At 38.2% G+C, this 21,507-nt stretch overlaps 1 protein-coding gene across 5 annotated transcripts in view; it reads right to left on the bottom strand.

Moving 5' to 3' along the window:
* Positions 1 to 3,283: 3,283 nt before the first annotated feature.
* COBLL1 (cordon-bleu WH2 repeat protein like 1) overlaps positions 3,284 to 21,507 on the bottom strand; it is a 121,626-nt gene continuing 103,402 nt past the window's right edge. For 2 of the 5 annotated variants that reach the window (XM_073305655.2, XM_073305656.2), the window contains exons 12-16: positions 17,765 to 18,023; positions 15,098 to 15,183; positions 10,533 to 12,151; positions 8,662 to 8,838; positions 3,286 to 5,240 (exon numbers count right to left, since the gene is read on the bottom strand). In XM_073305655.2, coding sequence (XP_073161756.1) covers positions 5,154 to 5,240; positions 8,662 to 8,838; positions 10,533 to 12,151; positions 15,098 to 15,183; positions 17,765 to 18,023 — 2,228 coding nt within the window. In that variant the 3' untranslated portion in view covers positions 3,286 to 5,153. Of the gene's footprint in view, positions 5,241 to 8,661; positions 8,839 to 10,532; positions 12,152 to 15,097; positions 15,184 to 17,764; positions 18,024 to 21,507 lie in introns of all 5 variants that reach the window. The other 3 variants (XM_073305658.2, XM_073305659.2, XM_073305654.2) reach the window with 2 other exon arrangements.

The raw sequence follows: 21,507 nt of genomic DNA on the forward strand, positions 1-21,507 counted from the left end.
GGGTGAATCCCATAACTCGAGAGAGTATCCCTGATTCACTGTATGCCTCTGCCCACTGGTCCATGGTTGATGCACTCCATTCATCCAGGAAATAGGAAATTCTTACTCCCCCACGACCTTTAGCTCTGGGCAGAGGCCTATGTGGTCTTTGTCATAAAGAGACTTTGGGAGGGATGGCATTCCCTGTGGACTTTCTCCCAAACTTCAGTTGCACAGCTTTCCTTTGAAAAACCTGCTGTCCCTTTGCTGGTATCTCTAGAGGATGAAGGCCAAAATTGCACCTTGGTCTGAAGGCCAATCTGTACTCTTTCCTGAAGGTATTAAGTGGTGTCAGGAGAGACTGTCTGGATTTTTCCACATTGTCTGCTGCTAACTTGCATAGCTTTTCCCCGAAAAGAAGAGAGCCTGTAGATTTGGCAGAGCTCCGAGTGCTTTGAGTGGAGATCTGCTTTCCAGGGTTGGAGCCATATGTGGCACCTTGTTACTGAGCTGGAGGTCATGGCTCTAGCAGTGAATCTCATTGCATCTATTGATTCATTAGCTATGAACGTTGTTATCAGGGAAACTCTCTTTAAAATAGAGCTGATATTAAGGTGATCTCTACCTGAGATCTTCCAGCCAGTAGAGAGATTCCCTTGCAAAGCAGATAGCTGCCAGGGATGCCCTAAGGGTGGCTCTTTGAGAGCGGCCTCCATTTTTCTAGCCTTGGGGTTCTTAGGGTAGAATTCCTCTTCTGAGGGAATAACCATATCTATTGCCAGGGATGCTGCAGCAGTGTCCACCTTTGGTATCTCTGCAATAGGATCCTTTTGTTCCTGAATCTTATAGAACCTGAGGTCATTTTTGTTAATGTGCTTGCCTTTATCAGGGTTCCATTCACCCCTCATCACTTCCTCAAAGAATTGGTATAGGTGAATCACAGCCTCAAGGGAGGATTTTGAGGGAAGGAATTTACTCTGGCACTTACTCTCAGGAGTCTGTTCAGGTGAATCTGAGTAGAGCACACACCTTGGCTTCACAGGGTCTCGTATTTCTCAGGTGGAAAGAAAAAAAGAAAGGAAAAAAAAACAACTTTGCTGAGTTTGCTCCAATCCTGTTCAGGTTCAGAGTCCAACAACCTGCTGTCCTCAGTGGAGGAGGGAGGAAGAAGAATCACAGGACCTTTTTGACTTTTCCCTTCCCTTTTTGCCCCCTCTCTATTTTGGGGGGTGGGGGTGGGTAGGAGGGGGCGCACATTGAGGGTGTATGAGCTCTCTCAGCTTTGGTGAGGCCTTCTTTTTTGCAGCTAGCCTTCCTTAGGGCCAGAAGTCCTTTCACAAGCTCAATCTCTCTCTCTCTGAGTCCTCCCTGATGGGTCCCATTCACCCAGGGATGAGGGAGGGGATATGATGCCACAGCCCCCGCAGCCAAATTGGGAAGAGCTATTTATGAAGAGCTATTTAGCTATTCACCTTCTTCCTTTCCCGGGGCTCTCTTGAAGATGGTGGGGGAATTTGTGACACTGCAAGTCTTCTGTCTCTGTTCTCCAGGGGTCCTTTGGGACATACCTCCTGAATCAGCTGGCTGGTGTACTCCCCATCTTAGAGCCTCTCCCTGCTCTGCTCAGCGACTTCTGGTCTATTTTCCTCATGTTGGATTTGCAGCTGCTCTGGTGAATAAGGGTCCCACATAGCCCTGGGACGTAATGGAATTAGGAACAGAAGGGTTGGGCACAACTCACCATCCGCCAAGCCTGGGAAGGCTGTCCCAAAGATGGAGCATTTCCTAAATTGTGTTTGGTGCTTTTTAGGCTGCTCTGCCATACCAGAGAAGTGCAGAGTAGCCAGTAGGGAGGCACTGAAGCAGAAGCTCAGGGTGGTTTAAATCACCTGGATGAAAATTGACACAGGGAGGAGGAAGAGGCTGGAGAGGGAAGACACTCCTCACACTGCTCCTAAAATAGCCAGGAAAAGCTCCCCTGAAAAGCAGAAAATAAGTGGGAGGTACCCCTGTCCACACACTGCCACTGAGGCAGAGAATCTAGTGGCAAGCAGGAGAAGAGGAGTGGCCAGAGCACACCACACCAAGACTTGATCTGTCTCCAGGAGCTGCAGAGGGAAGGGATTGGCCCAGATGTCTAGAATTGTGATAGATTAACAATTAACAACCAGTATACTTGCCTTCTAGAATTCACATTCACTGTAGTGGTGTCCTTTTAACTTATGGCCATTCTGCCATATATGCCTATAAATCAGGGCAATTCTGACCTTAATATCCTCAGTGCAAGCCAGTTTGCATACATGGATATAGGGGTGTAGTGGGGTGGTTACACGCTCCGGTCCTGACTGGGCTGAGGCCAGCCCAGGGAGAGGGCTGGGGCTGTGGGGAAAAGCCTAGCCGGATTAAGGGAGCAGCTGTGGCCAGCTCAATCAGGCCCAGCTGGCCCCTGTAAGAGGCTGTGAGCCAGGAGCCCAATCAGTCTCCCACTGCCTGGAGAGGGAGAGGGAGAAGGGCTGGGCTGGGCTGCAAGGTGCCGAGCAGGACACCTAGATTGGAGCTGGGCTGGGGAAGGGCCAGAGGAGCTGGGAGCTCCTGCCTTGAAAGCCTCAGGCTGCAGGCCTGACTACAGGCCAAATAGGTGCAGGGTTGCAGAGGGGCAGCCCATGAGTAAGCAGAGGTAGCAGGTCCAAAACCCCCTTGCCAGTGATGAGTGGCATATACCTGCAGTCTGCCCCCGATATAAGGGGTTAAGTGGGGACTGGCAGTAGCCCAGACTGAGGCGAGGTGGGGTTAGAGGGTGGGGGTTCCACTGGGTGGGGAGACCCAGAACCCGAGAGTGTGGGGATACTGCCAGGGGGGGCAGCACCCCAGAGAAAGGGGCACCAGATTCTCGGAGAGACACGGGGGCCGGAGGTAAGGCAGATCACTGGCCTGCAGAGGGTGCTTCGGGGCTGGACGAGCTAATTCCCAATGACTACCAGCAGGAGGCACCGCAGGGGTGAGTCCGAACCTTTACAAGGGGATTATACAGTAGTGGTGCAGTCAAAGCCAAGGGTAAAGTCAGCAGGTGAAGAATGCAAGTTGATCTTTCCTCCTGACTCAGAAGAATTAGGCTCCACAGGTACCAACTTGTGAAAGGTCAGATAGTCTAAAGTCACCATGTGTGAAATTGAATTAGTCATATGAGGTAGCTTTACTAATATTTTGGCAGTAAACTATTACTTGAAAGAAAACTGAAATGTTAAAAATCCAGGTGCAGATGGAAGGGGATTCCTTTAATAGTGCAATCAGCACATTATAAATCAGAATACAGTACAGCAAAGCTGAGGGTCACTAGGAGAACTAGTTTTATTCTATAAAACTATAGCTGGTTATATTTTCTAAATATATCTCTAAAGACACAGTGACATCTAGAAAAGCTAAGCATGAAAGAGAAAAGATTGTTCCCCTGTTATAGATGCCACCATTTTTCCTGTGATCTATGAAGCAGCCATTTGGAAAGATCTGCTGAAACCTCAACTGATTATTTATTTGTTTCCCATTCAAAATTTGGGATCTATTCTTAAGTGGGGGGGAAAAAAAGAGGGATACATTTTATCAGTGGATTTCGGGGTAAAAACAGAATGTATGAGACAACAGGATTGTGCGAATAAATATTCATTGCTTTAGTATTTAAGAATTACTGTTTACTAGGACAGTCTTAGGTGTTTAATCATTGTTACAACTTTAATATAGTTTTACTTGTGACCACTCCCAACTAGTGAAAGTAATGTACATTGATCCCAGATTATTGCACAAAAAACACCGGCAGTATGCCATTCTTCAAAATAAACCTTTTCTTAAATGAGCAATTATAAACCAATTTGTGCAATTAAAATACCACTGAATGTTACAAATGGTTTCTATAACACAAAATAAATATTGTTAAAGACTAAAACTAAACACAATTACTTTTATTCAACCAAAACCCAACATGAAATATTTTAGAAAATGGCAAATATCTCAATATTTGCAGCAGATATCTACAATCCAGTTTTTTTAAATCATCACTATAATCCCATTTTCCCCTAAAAAAGTATCATCTTGAAAAGAAAAAAACTGATAAACACTGTATCTATTATTAGGCATTTCTTTTTATATAGTGTTCCAGCTTCACCTCTTTTCTATTTCAGTAGCAAATGCTTATTCTATAAATACAGACTTTTGTATAATGTGCTTTGTTTTCCCATTATTGTGCTGATTTAAGACTATAATAAACTGTTTATGAATAATTTCAAAGCATTTTAGGATCTTTTTAGTTATATTTCATGTGAGCACATTTCTTTTATTTCTCTTTCACTAAATATCAAAACTGGATTTTTTCTTCCCTACCATTGTTTCTACCTGTCGATGACAATATTTAAAAAGGTATCTGGTACATATTGCTTATCCGAATATTATGAAAAAAAGCTATTCACAAAAATTACTTGTTATAGAGCAAAATGAGAAAAGCCAAATAATATTAGTGTAAAGAAAATATTAAAATAGTATGAAAAACTTCAGATCATTTTTGTACTGATGTTTGTTGTGCTATTAGGAAAAAAGTTAAGGAGAGTAAAAGCCAAATGGTATCGATTCCAACTCTTAGCTGAAGAAAGGAAAACACACCCATTTGCTATGAAATTCTAGAGTGTGCTTCATTGAATATAATTAAGATTTTCTGCTAATTACAATATTTAATTTAACAAAATAACATTGAGGCAACAAGTGGCAGATGTATATTTAAACTCACAATTTAACATTAGTATTATACAATTATAAACTTAAAAATCTGAAATTCTCAGACTCCTCTAAATCGGTATTTTTCAGCATGTTGCTACATGTCATTCAGTCTTAACAGTACAAAATTAATCAACATTTGATTTTCATTTAAACGAAAATGAAACTCATCTGCACCTCATCTTAAAGTTCTGAAGCAGCATTTTCAGCTTTTACAAAAAAGGCAAAAATATTACTATAAATTACATATTCTAATAAACCTTCCCCAGGAATTAAGAGATCCAGCATGAAATTCCTATATTTTAATTAACAATGTATAGTGACATACACCTGCATTTACATTTGCAAAAATTTGCAGTTAGTATTAATTTAGCCTAGGCAATGATACTAAAGTGCAAAAATATTTGGTATAATGTCTAATGGTTGTATTTTTCTTCTGTGGAAAATGAGTGACTGAGCCTGGATCTTCCATTGACAGATACAGTATTTGATGGAGCAGAAACCTAGGAGAAAAGAAAATCATCATCACGCTGCTGAAATAGAAATATTTGTCCAATTTTAATGAATTTTTCCCTGTAATATTTTATTCACTACTAGCTTACAAATGCAGCAATCGTTTTTTTGAAGTTCAATCAAGTTATAAATTACGAAACCAGATATTTACTACTTCCACAGCATATACACTTTGGTCAGCAATAAGGGTGAAACAACTCTTCACAAACTGCACACTTAATACAATTATTGACTGTGTCTGGAGCTCTGCTGCCATCTCAAAAAAAATGTGAAAAGCAATCTATTCAGTGAATACATCCACATCTTCTTTTAGTCAAGTACACATTAGAACTGATTCCAGATATAATTCTCGATTTAAGTGTGTTCTGTGATACTGCAATGAATTTTTTACTGAGTGGTAAAGTTTTACTAGGTGATAAACCTGTTAATTTAAGACATGTAGGGCCTTTTTTTTCCCCAACAGTGCTGAATACACCACAAACTCCAAATGAAGTTGGGGGAGCTGTGCGTGCTCTGTGATCCTAAAAATCAGGCCCTAAGATTAGATACCACTGAAAAGATCTTGAACAGAGTTTACTAGCACAATGAAAATATTCTGAAGAGAGAAAAATTGTTTAAAAACAACCTCATTTGACCCATTTAGATTAGTAATTACTGAAGGCTCCATTCAACAGAAAAGATCCACGGCACAAAAGGCCACAGATCTTGGCTCTACACTCTGGCAAGTTATTAAGGAAAAAGAAGAAAAAAGACTTGGCTAGCCATGGTAGTATTTTTGTCTGGTTTCTTGAATGCCACCCTTACAGAGCTGCATCAGGGAAGGGGGATGGCAAGCACCCGACAGACCTTTTACCCAATTCAATAGGACCAAATAGTAGCCAGTCAGCACTCATAGAACCAGTTAATGGAAGCTATGAGTTAATTCACCTAAAATGCCCTTCCCAACCAGGATCACTGACTATCTGGATACTTATACCCTGCTGACAAAGGCATGTTATTTTTCCATTGGTTACAATATGCCCTGTTCTCAATTTTAAGCTTTTAATAAAAACATTGCCTCAATTCATCAGCACAACAGCCTAAAAATAAAGTTGATGCCACAATTTCTCTCCCCATGCCCCCCCCACCGCGTCATATGTCACCTCCCCTTTATTAGTTACAAAGAAAACAGTGCAGTGATTAGCATTTTACACATTTGGAGTTTCAAGTGCCCCTATATTTGAACAGACTTCATGAAATCCTCCCAGGCCCCCATGCTGTAGAATGCTTTAGGTTCCTTCACTCCATCCTTCAAGTCCTCCCTGAAAACACACATCTTTTACAAGGTCCATAAAAATGCTGCTCCATTTCAATATTCCACTATTCTAGAAAAACTTTCAAATTCAGTTATTCTGAAAGACTCTTGTTTATATTTTTCTGTCCTTTAGATTGTCAACTCCTCGGGCAGGGAGTGTCAAAACTTCTCTACTTGTACAAAGTTAGCCAAGGAAAGTACTGAAAATCAAAAAGTTATGGAACTCCTTGCTAACCTTTTTCCAGCTTTCCAGCTATGCTTGATGTGTTTCTTAAATTCTGAAGAGCACTTTATCAATCTTATTTTTTCAAAGAAGTTATCAGGCATTATGGCAAGTATTGCAAACAGGTTTTAGATATTTTTGATATTTTCATATTTTATCCACTTTTTTTAAACACTGTATTTTCAGTTTCAATATGGTTCACAATGCAACTATGTAACAATAATCAGAAAGCTACATAATAAAAAGCAGGCATGTTTCTTGTACATCAGATAGATCCAACCTTCATCAAGTCTCCAAAAGATTCAATGTTTGATTAATCTCATCCACTGTCCTTAAATGATTTGTAAGTGGCTGACAACTAGTTCACTGCAATACAGCTTCTAACTGTGCACCACCTTGACAGCACACTGGACTGACTGACCGATCATGCTGACTTTCCACTTGTGACCATTCTGAGGAAGCAGGACTATTCAATCTGTGTGAAGAAGAAGGGGGGCCTGGGAAACTCAAAGATGCTATTCCATTGCCATACTTCTGTTAAGAGAGAGGTTTTCCATGTAATATAAGATGTTTAGGTGTCAAAATACAGAACCCACAGAAGCCATGTTCTCCTGAATATGGTTCTAAGGAATCAAAGACTTCTATAAAATAATTGCTTCGCAATAGGGATTTTTTGGAGGGGTTGGGTAAGTGGGTAACAAAGCTCTGAATCTTCAAAAGAGACAGGGTTCTGCAGTAATAGGTCATACTTCAGCACGCCGGTGGAAGACAAAAAACTGGGGTTCAGGACAGAAAGATACAAATGAGAATGTCTATCAAATCAAGCCACAGTATTTTTAAAGGTTTCTAATTAACAATACTGTTGTAAAAGGTAGATCTGCAAATATCATCTAACTGAGGGAAATATAAATTGAAACTATGGAATGATCTGACTTATTAAAAACACAGTATATTTATTCTGCAAAATAATTTAAAAAGAATGTTCTTCTGAGGTGTCAGATTGTTCATGGTAACAATAAAAAAGAACCATGCTTTAAGCAAGCCATTTATCTCCAGTCATTTGAGTATTCAAGAATAGAGCAGGCTAATTCATGATTTTATCCTTTACATTGGTGTTTTTTTTATATTATTTCCATGTTTCCTAATTATTTAAAGCATTTACTAAGTATATATTACTATAATATCTCAGCCCACAAATAGAATGAATTACAACTACTCATAATATTTTTCTTGATTAACTATTGTGGTTTCCATTTAAGGGATCATTTTTCTTACATAGCGTTGCATTCTAGAAACAGGAAAATATCAGCACTTCTTGCAGTAAGATGCATACTTAATTCTCTCCGGAATCACTGGCCACAAAACACTTACAAACACTGTATGAAAAATAAGATTGTTCTGGCTAATGAAACCAAAAAGCAGACACAAGTTTTAAAATATAAAAAGAATTAAGTGTGTCTATAGTATCAACAATCAACAGGAAATTAATCTTTACAACTTCTGCATGTGTACTTTTGGCAGAAGGTTGTGGCCGATTTAGCTCTTGTGCTTAAAACCATCCCTGTTCAGCAAAGCATTTAAATAGATACATATGTCTGAGTGCTTTGCTAAACAGAAATAAGCATATGCTTATGTGTTTTGCTAAAGTGGAGCCTTAATAATTTTTAATATAAAATGTATTTCAGAAACATAATATTTTCTCTATTTGAAAAAATGACAGCACAAGCTTCTTGCAGGTACATTTACAAATCTGCTTTGGTACAACTAAAAACACACTTTCAGGAGACTCCTTGTCATGATTAGTACCAGGACTGATTGCTTTTAGGTATTAATTTGGTAATTTTGAAATAAGCACTGTAAGTCCATTGTTACTGATGTGATGATGAAAACTCACCCTTTTTAATTTGGCAGCACCTTCTCCAGAGCGGATAGCAGCCAGCAGACTCTGGTGGATCCGTTCTGGGTCAGAGCTCTGGAACGTTAAAGCAGTTTCTCTCTCAAAAACAGAAGTTGGGTGGTCAGCTGAAGATTGCACCTGGCTGTTTTGTTCATTGTTTGTACAATTACTTTTCTATTAGGGAAAAAAAATCAAAGCATTTTATTTGAGTGAGGTCATAAATGGATATCTGAAGCAGTCTGGCCAAATATTACAGCACTGTATCCTCATTTTGCTTCATGCAAGATTTCAGGGAACAGCCTTCATTTTGTACATTCACTTTGCAAGTAATTTATGATGTGATGTGATAGCACCCAGCTGAGGATGCCATAAAATAGCATCTGGGAATTATACCTTGGTTTTGAACAAGTTATAGGCCGGAAGGGATTTAAGGAACTTTTTTACTGTTAAATATGGGGAATTTTCTCCCCAAGATGTCTATAAAATTCTCCACATAATCATCTCACGTAGTTTAATTAATATCAAACAAATTTATTTCTATGCCTGCAAGTTCCTTATTAGGACTACAAAAGCCTTAGGAAATAGACAGATTCTGCTTTACCACAGGATGAATGGTATAAGATTTCCAGGAATATTCACACAGAACTGAATTCATACTCTCAACTTAATCATACAAAAATACAGATGCCAGCAGGGCTAGAATTAGGCCACTGCATAGTATAGATGCCCCTCCCAAGCTGCCCAGTTGCTGTCTGAAATCTCAGCTTTTACTATATGCAAATATAGCTTTTATTGTTGCAAAACAAAACAAAACAAAAAACCTTCTAAATGCGAACTGGATGCAACTGAAGCAGTGACATCTGCCTGAATTTGCAGAATACATGAAATAACAGCTCAAATGTATGAACTTCCCCATTCATCTGAGTAGGTGTTACAGCCCAATTATGATACTTTAAATGTCAATGTTGATAAATATTTAATTACTCATTAAAACATTTTAAAAAAACATACTATGATGAGCTACACAATTTACTCTTAGTAACAGCTCATTTTGGGGCCACAAGTGGGTAGACTTGGGAGAGGACCACTGCTCTCTCCCCGCCACTCAAGAGTACCCAAGTCCAACGTGTACAAATAGGACATTTGATTCCGTAAGGGAGCTGATCCCAGGAAGCATGCATGATCCTACTTTGAATATCTGCACAATCTATCAACATTAGCATCTCACTGTAGCATCTAAAGTGATAGACATTATACAGGGCAAACTTTTGAAGAGTTCCACTAACTCTACTTTTCCAATTCAATCCCTGGATGCCAGTCAGGTTACATAATACTGTTGACTTGTGCTAGGAATACCAGAAGATAATCAGCATCCTTACAGATATCCTGTTTCAGTGTCCCTCAAACGATTATTCTGGGACATCACTCAAAAATTAAGTAAGTAAAAACTAGTTTTACGCATGGTACTTTTTAAAAAACAAAATCAACAACTCTGCATATGAAAATAGGTATGCATAGATAAACCAGATCCAGTTATTTTTTCTTTGCTTACAAGTTTGAGACATTATTAATTATGGTAAGACAAAATTATTTCTCAGCATTTTCAATTTTGCTGAAAAATTTCATTTAATATAAGTGTCCTCTATAAAGTCCGTACAAGACAAGATTACTTCTTTTTCCTATATTCCATTGAAATGTTGTATATGGTGCTGTTACAGCAGAATGCACCCACTAGATGTTTATATGCTATTAATCCAAAGCTTACTAATATTTATGAACTATTCAAAGAAGGGACAGAGTGAATCTCACTCTTCTGTGAAATATATAATGATTAATGTTCAAGAAATATTAAATTTTGTAAAATGTACCTTATCCATCATACTATGTTGTGAACCTCCTGTTAAGGTCTGTAAAAATTGGTTCTTCACATCTCCTGTGGAAGGTGCTGAGGATAGTTCAACAGGAGATTCCTCTTTTGATGGCTGGCTACTGATGGTATGTGGTTTACTGAATGACTGTGATCTTTTGATTGCCGATGAGACAGCAAGAGCAAAGGGGGATGGCCTAGAACTGGAATATGGTTTTGGAACTGCAAAAGTTCTAAGAGTTCTTAAGTTCAATGTTGCTGGCTGACAGGAGGGGAAACTCAAAGGTTTAGCAGTTTTGACAGAAGTAAAAGTGTCAATTTTTTTCTCATTATCAACCTTTTCTTCATCTAATTCAGCAGGGAAATTATATGTTTTATGTAAAGGAAAAAAAGATTGATCTGATGCCGTCAAATTTTTTTCTCTCTCTGTATTTGTAGCCTCTCTTTGAGTAGGACTTGTAGCAGCACTGACACTTCTGGCAATTGCAGATGTTACATAATGACCTGAAGCCCTTCTTTGCATCTGTAAGTAAAAAGAACTAGGTTTCGTTGTAGGACTGAAAACACTTGATTTTTCTTGAGTCTCAGGTGAAGAATTTGTGTTACCTGAGTTTAGCATCAATGGAGTCATGCCATTACCTAGATTGGGTTTGGAAGCCTCTGTTTCTATGTGCTTGCTTTCAGTAGTAATCCCAATTTCAGAAGTTGAGACACTGTCAGTAATGCTGTTAGTTTTGTGCAGCTGGTCATTCACTGCCAAAGCAGGTTCATATTTTAAAACAGACTCTGACTGACTTGTGCTTTTTGAAACCCTAAGAATTTCAGTTTGCACTCCAAATTCTTTTGAATTCTCTGACTGTGGGGACATTTCCAAGGTGACACCAATCTGATCCTTAATGGCTGACATAGCATCTGACTCACCACCTTTCAATATTTCCAAAGATTTTGGAGGCACTATTTTATAAGTAGTCATTCCAATTTTGGGAATATATTCTCTTGTAATTTCATTAGAGGGTTTAGGTTTAGGTTTGAAGTCTGGTCTATAAAGTGGGTAATTTTTAATAGGAGAATTAATTGCACTTTTTGGAGCTCTCTCTGATGGGGTAAAACTACTATCATTCTCATATATATTACTTTGATTTTGTATGGGAATTGCTTTGTCATCCGCAGCGTCTTGTCTCTGATGGTTGAATTCTGTTGAAACCTCTACAGACTCTTGCACCTTGTTCATCAACTGCAAAGATGGACTGTCCCTATCTAAATTCTGCATGTGGGCTACTCCTTTGAAGGTGGATGACTCACAATCTTGAAGGACAATCATTTCACTTAGTGTAGTCCTGCCAAAACTATTATCAGATGGAGTTGTCTGAATTGCAACATCCTGAGTTTTTACTATCTCCATGTTAGTTTGAATTAGCTTCTGATCGTGTATTCCTAGATTCACTTGAGGATTATCATTCTGATTTATAGAGATGGCATTTTTATACTCTTGGCAGTTTGATAGTCTCTCAACTTCAAGCTTATTTTCTTCTCTGACATCTGCTGTATTAATGTCTCCCATCTTACGTCGATTTTCTTTTTCTCCTATGGTTGCTGGAAGGAATCTTGTGCCATTATGATCTTTAAAAGAAAAAATATATTTCTCAACTAATATGAATATCAAACAGCCTGACTTTTTTGTTTAAATCATGAAGCCCGATACCCCCATTTTCTTTTACCATTAGAAATGGTTCCTTAGAAATAATAAACTCTCTTTTATTATACCCTTTCAAGACACTAGAAAGATATTTTAGCTTGATTAGTACTGGTAATTTTTCCAATTTAATATTTTTTAATGAAAAATACTGTAGTAATACTACCCACTGAGGCTGTTGGTGTCATGGATAGACCAGACGGCCAAGCCTGTTTAGGGACCACTTAAGGTTTTGGGGCACGAAGGATGTCTGCATTTCATTCCATTGTATATAAGGTATAGCTCATGGTCTACAAACTGGTAAGGACTATTCAAGATTATATCCTGCAATTCTTGTTTGGTCCCGTGTCTCTGCTGTTTGTGTACCTACTATATTCCTTCACATAAAAAGATGTGATTTGCCAGATGTTTCTAGCATTTCAGCACTGATGCAGTTAAAAATATTTGAGCAACACAATTACTGCATATCTGTTCTTCCAGGAGTGTATATTAAAGTGACCTGTCTTAAATTTTGGGGATATGAATCACATCTGAACCTTTCCAAAATTCACTTTAAAACACATTACTATAAAATTAATTATCCTAAGTTCAAATGATTTTTTTAAAATAAATGTCTCTCCCTGATGTATTTTATGTGTGTATTAAAAATAGAGGTTTACTAGTTTTAAATTATTTGAATTATAAATATGAAAAAACAAAGTAGATTGGATTAATAAAAACACTCAATCATGTATCTGAAGGAGTGCAACTATTTAAGATTATATATTTGCAAAATTTATTGTGTGTATTTGTTACACTACAAGGATAAAGTAATGGGTTCATGAAATCTTGAAAGTAATGGGTTCTAGGGGAATGAATGATTCATTTCTAGAACTGTGGAAGGGCCTTTGCTTCCCTACAAAACAACATATTTCCACAAACACAATGTCATAATGCAGTTTTGTAATTAAACTTGATTTTCCTCTCAAACAGGATATTTGTGATAAACTCAAAAATTAACATATTAGAAACCATTATTGGGATATTCTACATTGTTCTAAACAATGTAATGCAACAATGGATTACAATGGGAACAAGAAAAGTTTAATTTAATAGATTTTGTTCATAGTTTCACAGTCAGATTCATGAAATGATTTACAAATAACTTGCAACACAAACAAAACACAGTTTAACTGAACATCACTTTGGTCGTTTCATTTTCTTTATAATCAAATAGTTAATGAATATTTGCAGGAACGCACCAATGTTGTCTTCACCAGATTCACAAAATGAATTCATGACTAACAACAGATCCTCTATGTTCACACACATGTGAGAAAATCTTTAACCGTTTCAGAAAATCAATAGTACTTCAGCAATCTCGGGTGCATAACTGGCAATTATTTCATCAAGTTCACAAAACCATTAATTTCATCCATCTAGTGCAACATACACTGTAAGTCTGGAGGCTTGTCTATACTATCCACCGGATTGGCGGACAGCAATCAATCCAGCAGGGGTCGATTTATCGCATCTATACTAGACGTGATACATCGACCACTGAGTGCTCTCCCGTCGACTCCGGTACTCCACAGAACGAGGAGCACAAGCGGAGTCGATGGGAGAGAATCGGCTGTCAACTTACCGCAGTGAAGACACCGAGGTAAGTAGATCTAATTACGTCGACTTCAGCTACGCTATTCACGTAGCTGAAGTTGTGTATCTTAGATCAACCCTGCGCATTAGTGTAGAGAAGCTCTGATCGTCTCTGAAGGACCCATTATGGGCTGATAAATCAAAAGGGTGTTGCAGTCCTTCAGATCTTACATACACAATGAAACCACTATGGCCAACTTTTTTTTATACTACACACATGAATGATGGATCCTCTTCTGTTTGTTAACAATAATCTAAAAGTAAAGTTTACTACATGTGTACTGGATAACTAAATCTTTGCATTAACACCTCAAAAACAAAATAAGCTCAAATTCAGGTTTACATCTAAACATCCTGGCAATAGCAACTTCCACAATTAAAAATAATCCAACTGACATGATTTAAGGAATTTAGTTTACCATCGTTAGATGTTCTCATTCCTGTATATTTCAAACAAGGTGCCTGTCATTTCATTTGACGCTTTTAACCTTGAAATACAACTTTTCATCATGCCAGTAAAGCCAGAAATAGCTAATTGGGGGATGAGAATTTTTTCTTGAATGTTTTGCTCTTCCAATACCATTTGACATCATCATTTTTTTAAAAAAAAATCCTGTTGCTAGATTAGCAACATAATTCAGACCAATATAATCTCTCTTTTACAGAGATCATTCTTCCGCTGCACCAGTCTACTTTAAATCTCTCATTCTGAAGGTTTAGCATAGAAGACACCATCTATCCAGCAGATTTATTCTAAACAGGATTTCCTTCAGAGCCTGTTGGTGCAATTTAGTTGGCCAGGGAGTGCTATTAAGCAATGTACTGGGAAATCTATGTCCTGAGTCACACTGCAGTTCAATTACAATCCGTGTGCTTTTGCAATGTAAAATAAAGGGTTTCTTTCTGTTTTGATTTTTTAAATTACAGCAACCACAGTGTCTTACTCATTCGGAAAGTGATTTCACAATGTCAGCCACAGATTGATGTCGTGAGACTCTGTAACCTAGGACTGGAACAATTTCTTCTATATTTGGAACAATTTTCAAGTATCAAGACACTACTGCATTTGAATGCATGTGCATAAGTAGCTTCTATTTGTATCAAATTTCTGTACTTCATAAAGTGGTTTTAGATGCTTTTGACTATGAAAGTTCTATTAACTTGGAAACAAAAATTCTTCTCAACTTTGGTTACAAGTATTTTTCTTATTTAGTAAAAAATTAGTCAGAATAACTCACCATAATTTTTGTTTGGATCCAATATTCCCAACTTCTTGTCATTTTCAAATGTAATTTGTGCACTGTCTATCTTACTGTGTGGGCCTCTGCAAAACACAGCACAGTACATTATTTATGCTAATATCACTCATTTCAGTAAACACACAGAAAAGATATATGAGAACTGGCAACGTTCTCCAAAGACAGATGGAGAAAAATAATCAAATCTTTCTGCCAAACACTGGAAAAATTCAACAGATATTATTAAAAAAAAATAAGAGGAAATGCTGCTATGATACTTTACACACCACAGTGCATATGCAGTTTCTGTTTAGTGCAACACTACGTGAATTTTTTTCAAAATTCTCTCCCCCAATTTATAGCCCCGAGTAACCTCTGCAAGTTGATGAGCACACAATTTCCAGTGAAACCACTCAAGAGGTGTTCAGGATCCCACAAGATCATGCTCAAAATGTTAATTCTTTTGTTGAGGGGTTTCAGAGTAGCAGCCGTGTTAGTCTGTATTCGCAAAAAGAAAAGGAGTACTAGTGGCACCTTAGAGGCTAACCAATTTATTTGAGCATAAGCTTCCGTGGAAGCTCACGAAAGCTTATGCTCAAATAAATTGGTTAGTCTCTAAGGTGCCACTAGTACTCCTTTTCTTTTGTTGAGGTAATTTTCTGGATGTTGTCCATCACATTGTACATACAGTATGTTGCTGCAAAAGGGAAAAAACTGAACTCCATACATGAATACCTTGCGATCATAAAACCACAGAAGTCTGAATTTGTGCAGTGCATAATTCTTTCTTAAAAAAGCACAGATAATATTTTCCTTACACTTTTGAGAACTATCCTAACATGAAGAACAAAAAAGAAATAGGAGCACGGCATATTACTATGCATGATATACATTTTGCAAGTATACATAATTCTTCTATGCTCAAAACAGAAGGCCCACAGGTTCACAGAACTAAGAGCAGACCTGGGAGCAGACCTCTAATACACAATAGACCAAACTGGCCCTCAATAGTCCTGGAAATTGGGGAGTTCAAGAAGTCCTAAAGCCACTTTGGCACTCCAATCTCCTAAGCTACACTAAGCAGAGCTTTGGTACAGCTGAGAATCAGGCATAACGTTTGTCCATGTAGAACACAAGTTTTTCTTCCTCTTACCAAAAGTAGTGGCAATGAGAAAACATGATATTTTGTTAGCTAACAAGAAAATTATATAGTGTAGAGGACAGAGTAGGGATTTCTGCAAGGCCCTCTTGGCCCCAGACTGACTAAAAAGAATGTGGAGATCAAAGTCAAAACTAGAATTGGTCAGGAATTTTTCAGCAAAAGTTTTTCCATCAGAAAATGCTGCTTTGTCAGAATCAAAATTTGTCATGGAAAAATACCAATTTCAATTAAACTTTCATCAGGACAGGATTCTCGGGTGCAGGATGGAATTTCTGGTCAGAAAGAGACCCATTCCAAAATACCCAAAAGCCTGGTTGTTACGCCACTCACCCGGGATGTGAGAGACCAAGGTTTCAGACCAGGAATTTAAACCTCTGTCATACACCAGGTGAGTAACTACCAGGCTACTGGCTCTTCTGGGTTGAGTCTCTCTCTATTTCTCCCTGTTTCCCCCCCCCCCCCCCCAAAAACTGAAACAGGTCTTGGGTTCAATTTGATGTTCAAACAGAAACTTTTTGAAATCTTGAAAAGTTTAGTGGGATGGGAAAAACATGTCCTGCCCAGTTCTCATCAAAACTCCTCACAGTATTTTGGAGGTGACTGCATGCTACAAGTTCTCACAGATGTTCGCTCCAGTACAGTGTTAAAAAAAAAAAAAGCAGCTTTTTTCCCAATTTAAATTGGGCAGAATGGCCAACTTTCATCCCTTGGGGAACAGAGGAATAGTAGATTAAATGAATATTATGGAACTTCTCTAGCCCATCAGCTTTCATTTCCAGCAGGCACTACTTTATGTTAGAAGCCGGCTGAGTGAAGTAGTTTATTATACAGGCTGAAGAGCAAAGTCAGACACTGAGGAGGTATCGGAAAGGGAAAAAATTCTAAAGAAAACTGAGATATTTACATCTTTCCTAAGTAAAAGAAGAGAGAGAATTAGCAGTGTTCTCTGAGGATAGATGGATAAAACCTGTGCGTAAAAGACAAGAAAACACAACAATGAATAAAAAACAACTGAGAATTATGACCATAAAAGTGGAGAGCATTTATCCAGCGAAGGCCACTCTTCCTGTTCTCCCCAAAATTGTCAGCATAATATTGTAGCAGTCCCTTCTGTTGTGACAGCTAACTGTCCTGATTTCTAGTTTGCATACTTTTTTCAATGAAGGTGACTGTTGCTTAAATAATAATTAACAATGAAGGAACATTTTAATCTATTGTAATTTCTATTACTATGTGAAACCTGAACATAGCTGCCTTTTATTTATTAAGTGAGGAAAAGTGGCCCTAAACAGACTAGCCTGGAATGTTTATGTGGTTATGTTTTTAACCACATTTAACTATTGTGTAATGAACTTGTTATATTAGAAAAGAAAGGAAATGAGAGTTTAGACATATTAATCTCATGCCACTTTCTTATAAATCTCTATTCTGTTCTTTGCAATGAAAAAGCATTCATGATTTTGTTTATTTGTTCTCTCCCTTTCTTTCTTACAAAGAGTACTTACTTGCCATCTGTGCTCATATTTTCTTGTTTTTCTTCCTTGAAACTTTGAAAGTTATCTACAGAGCCACTGCCAGGAATTGAAGATGATGAAGCAGAATCATTTTTTTCAGTATCTAGTGGTACATCAGTAGAAATGAAGGAGGCAGAAACCTCTTGTGTCATAAGAGAGGTATCTGCACTTTCACTTTCCTCTTTGTGCTGTACATTCTTCTGTTCCTTTTCATTGATCTCCTCCAGGCTATATTCAGAGCAAATTCCAGCTGCACTCACAGAACAATCACCCAGAGTGTAAATATTAAGGGACAAAGCACATCTAAACATTTATAATTAGAGTAGTAAACTGAAAAAAAATTTCTGAAAAAAAAAAAAAATCACACAATACATTAAAGTCTGACTCAAAATTTAAATTTCTAGGGGATTTACAATATAGTTCTTTCCTATTTAATTCACCATATTTCTTTATATCTGTGAATGCTACAGAGAAGCTTAATTAGTTTAAAATAAGTATTGAATTATTTTTTAAATATCTGCAGTACTTAGCAATAAACATAGTACTAGAAAAATATCAATCTATGTTAATCAAATCTCTTATTTTTTTCTGATAAATCCATTTGTTATTCTCAAATTCAGCTTTAAATATATACATATAGCTTTAAAAATATACAACTTTTTAGATCAAAAGTAGTATGCCCAGAGGATTTAAGAACAGATAGAAGACCCAAACCTAGTCCCAATCATATCAGTGGGTGATTTGCCACTGATTGGCATGGGACCCACTGAAGAGTTATCAAAACTTAGCTGGAATACCTTGAATTTGTCAAAATGCAGCTTAAGAGTACTCTGATATTTAGCATATACGGTGGCTGCATATACTACAAACAGAATTCAACAAATATGTAATGTTACATGAAATGCATTTTAAAATGTAACAGTACTTCAATTAAAATGTAACTTAACTAAAATGTGTAACTATCAACTTTGACCAAATACCATATAAGACATAATAAAATTTTCAAGGGTAGGGTGCCTAAAGTTAGGCTCCTAAATAAGGCTGTGCAAATAACTAATTTCCCATTTGCTGGCAGTTATTAAAAATGGGAGAGGGCAGAAATTGTTTCAGATCAACTCCAAACTGATTTTTTTAAAAACATTTTGCAGTAAACCGAAAAGTCAGAATTGTTTCGTTTCGGGTCAAGCAAAAACCTTCATTTTGATTTTGGGCACTTTAATAAAGGAAATTGAAATTTGGAAATTAAGGCATAGGTTCACAAATCCATGGTGGCGTACCCCTTACACCCAATAGCCCAGTGCCCTAACCACCAGGCTATAGAGTTATTCGCACTGTCTCTTGCTGACCTGAAATATGTAGTATTTCATAGCTAGTGGAACAGTTTCAACTGGAGAAATGGAGGGACCCATTCCCAAATATTCTTGTGCTTAGGGCTCTCACCTAGAATGTGGGAGACCTTAGTTCAATTCCCTGCTCCAAAGTGAGTATCCTAACCAGCAGATGGCTGGGTGTGAGGGGAGCACCCGGCACTGCCACCATGTGAATCTAAGCTGGCATTTCCAAAATTTCTTTTTGCTGAAGCAATTCATGACACAACTTGGCTGACCTGAATCTGGATATTTCAGAAGAAAAAAAGTTTCACCCAAATGTTTTTGCCCAGTTCTACTCCTAAATTCAAGATTAGTCACCTAAATTTCCAGAGGTGCTAAATGCCCTATGGCCCATTGACTTCCTACCACAAATCTTTCTACAATTTGATGTCAATTAGTATTTTAAAAACATTAGTAAATAGACTTTACAATTAGCCTACCAGTTGTGTTGCTGCTCGTACTGATGTTTGTTATTCAAAAGATGTTAGGCTATACCTTGGAAATTTAGGAAAACACTTGTGGAATAATTATTGCAGAATAGTTATTTTTGGTATAACTCCCCCACGTGCACCTACCATGCATGCGCACACACATTTATTCCAGAAATAACTATTCCAACTATTTTGGAAAATGTACAACTATAGACAATCTCTAAATAAATGAAGGCTATAAGAATGGTGACAAAATAGCAGCTGGGAGCTAAGGGGGAAGTAACTAGTGATGGAAAAAGTGAATCACAAGGATCCTGGCACATGCCTTTCTTAAAGATTAGGGAGAAATCACAAATTGCCCTTTCTCAACTAGCAGACTTACAAAAACACAGGCTGGACAGCATGTTAGCTAGTATTATTACAGAATTGTGTAAAGACCGAGAAAAGTTCAAATCCAGAACAGCAGTTTAAATCATAGCCTGAAAGGATAAACTCAAAATTGGAAGCAGCAAAATTTTGAGTAGTGTTAAAGGTTTCAGTTAATCACATAAAATGGTCACTGCAGAATTAACTCAAATTGTGGTTAAAAACTAATCATGAAGGCCAGACAAGCACATTTTGCTATTCTATTCTATAGGATTTTATACTGTCTTCATCTCTGTAATACCAGAGGGTTTTCCAGTAGCTTGTTAGTCACATTGTTTAACTTCTGTCACATGTGGATTCTCCTCTCCCCAAAGAGAGAATGATGTATGAAGCGTAGCATTTTGTTTTGGTGGGGAATCTCTTTTGTTGGTGGCTTTTTTAAAAACAAAACAAAACATTGCTACGTGTTTATATTAAACAAGGTGAAAGAAGTTCTTCTTGCACATGGAGCAAAAAAGGTGGTAAGATTTGTGATGGGCCTCATTTCTAGTAGGAATTTGTTCCACAGTTTTGGGCCAGCCTCCAAGAAAGCGCTATTCAAGAGCACTCCTAAATTATAGACTGAACAGACCCAGTTTGTGGTGTGTACTTTAAAACAAAGGAGACCACACCATGAAAGCAAACTCAAGTGCTTTGCTCTGCCCATCAGCATGACACACACACCCATCTTTGCTCAGATTCAGTTTCAACTTTTTTTTTTTTTTTTTGGATCCATGAGCTGATCTCATCCAAGCACCGAGTCATCTTCGTAGTAGTAGAATAGCTGTACGTATGTGTGACAAAGTTCCTCCTCTGCCTTGGTGGGTCCTGAGCTTATTGGTGGATTTGCTTGCCTCCAAGATTCCCAGCGGCCCTCAGTTTGGCCACTTTTACTAGTGGCTCAAACCTGCTGTCCACTCAGCTAACCTCATCACTGGCCAGCATGGGGGAAATGGAGAACAATCCCCGCAATCTCTGTGTCCAACCTAGTGGGTCGGGAACAGGCCAGATCCCTTTCCAATTTAGACCTTCCCTTCAGGTGTTTCTCACAGACCAGGTCAACTCCTCCTGTGTCCGACAAGGAGTTGGGGGAATGGGGGGAACCCAGGCCCGCCCTCTACACCGAGTTGCAGCCCAGGGCCCTGTGGATAGCAGCTGTCTACAATGTTCCCTGTGTCAGCTGCCTGACAGCTACAACTCCCTAGACTACTTCCCCATGGCCTTCCCCCTTCTTTATCCTCACTGCAGGATCTTCCTCCTGAAGCCTGATCACACTTGAACTCTTCAGTCCTCCCGCAGCATGCCTTCTCACTCCCTGCTCCTTGTGTGCCTCCTTACTAACTGATGGGAGGTCCTTTTTAAACCAGGTGTCCTGATTAGCCTGCCTGCCATAATTGATTCTAGAAAGTTCTTAATTGGTTCCAGGTGTCTTGATTAGCTTGCCTGTCTTAACTGGTTCTAACAGGTTCCTGATTGCTCTAGGGCAGCCCCTGCTCTGGTCACTCAGGGAACAGGAAACTATTCATCC

This window comes from Lepidochelys kempii, chromosome 11, assembly GCF_965140285.1.
Source record: "Lepidochelys kempii isolate rLepKem1 chromosome 11, rLepKem1.hap1, whole genome shotgun sequence".
Taxonomy (NCBI): Eukaryota; Metazoa; Chordata; order Testudines; family Cheloniidae; genus Lepidochelys; species Lepidochelys kempii.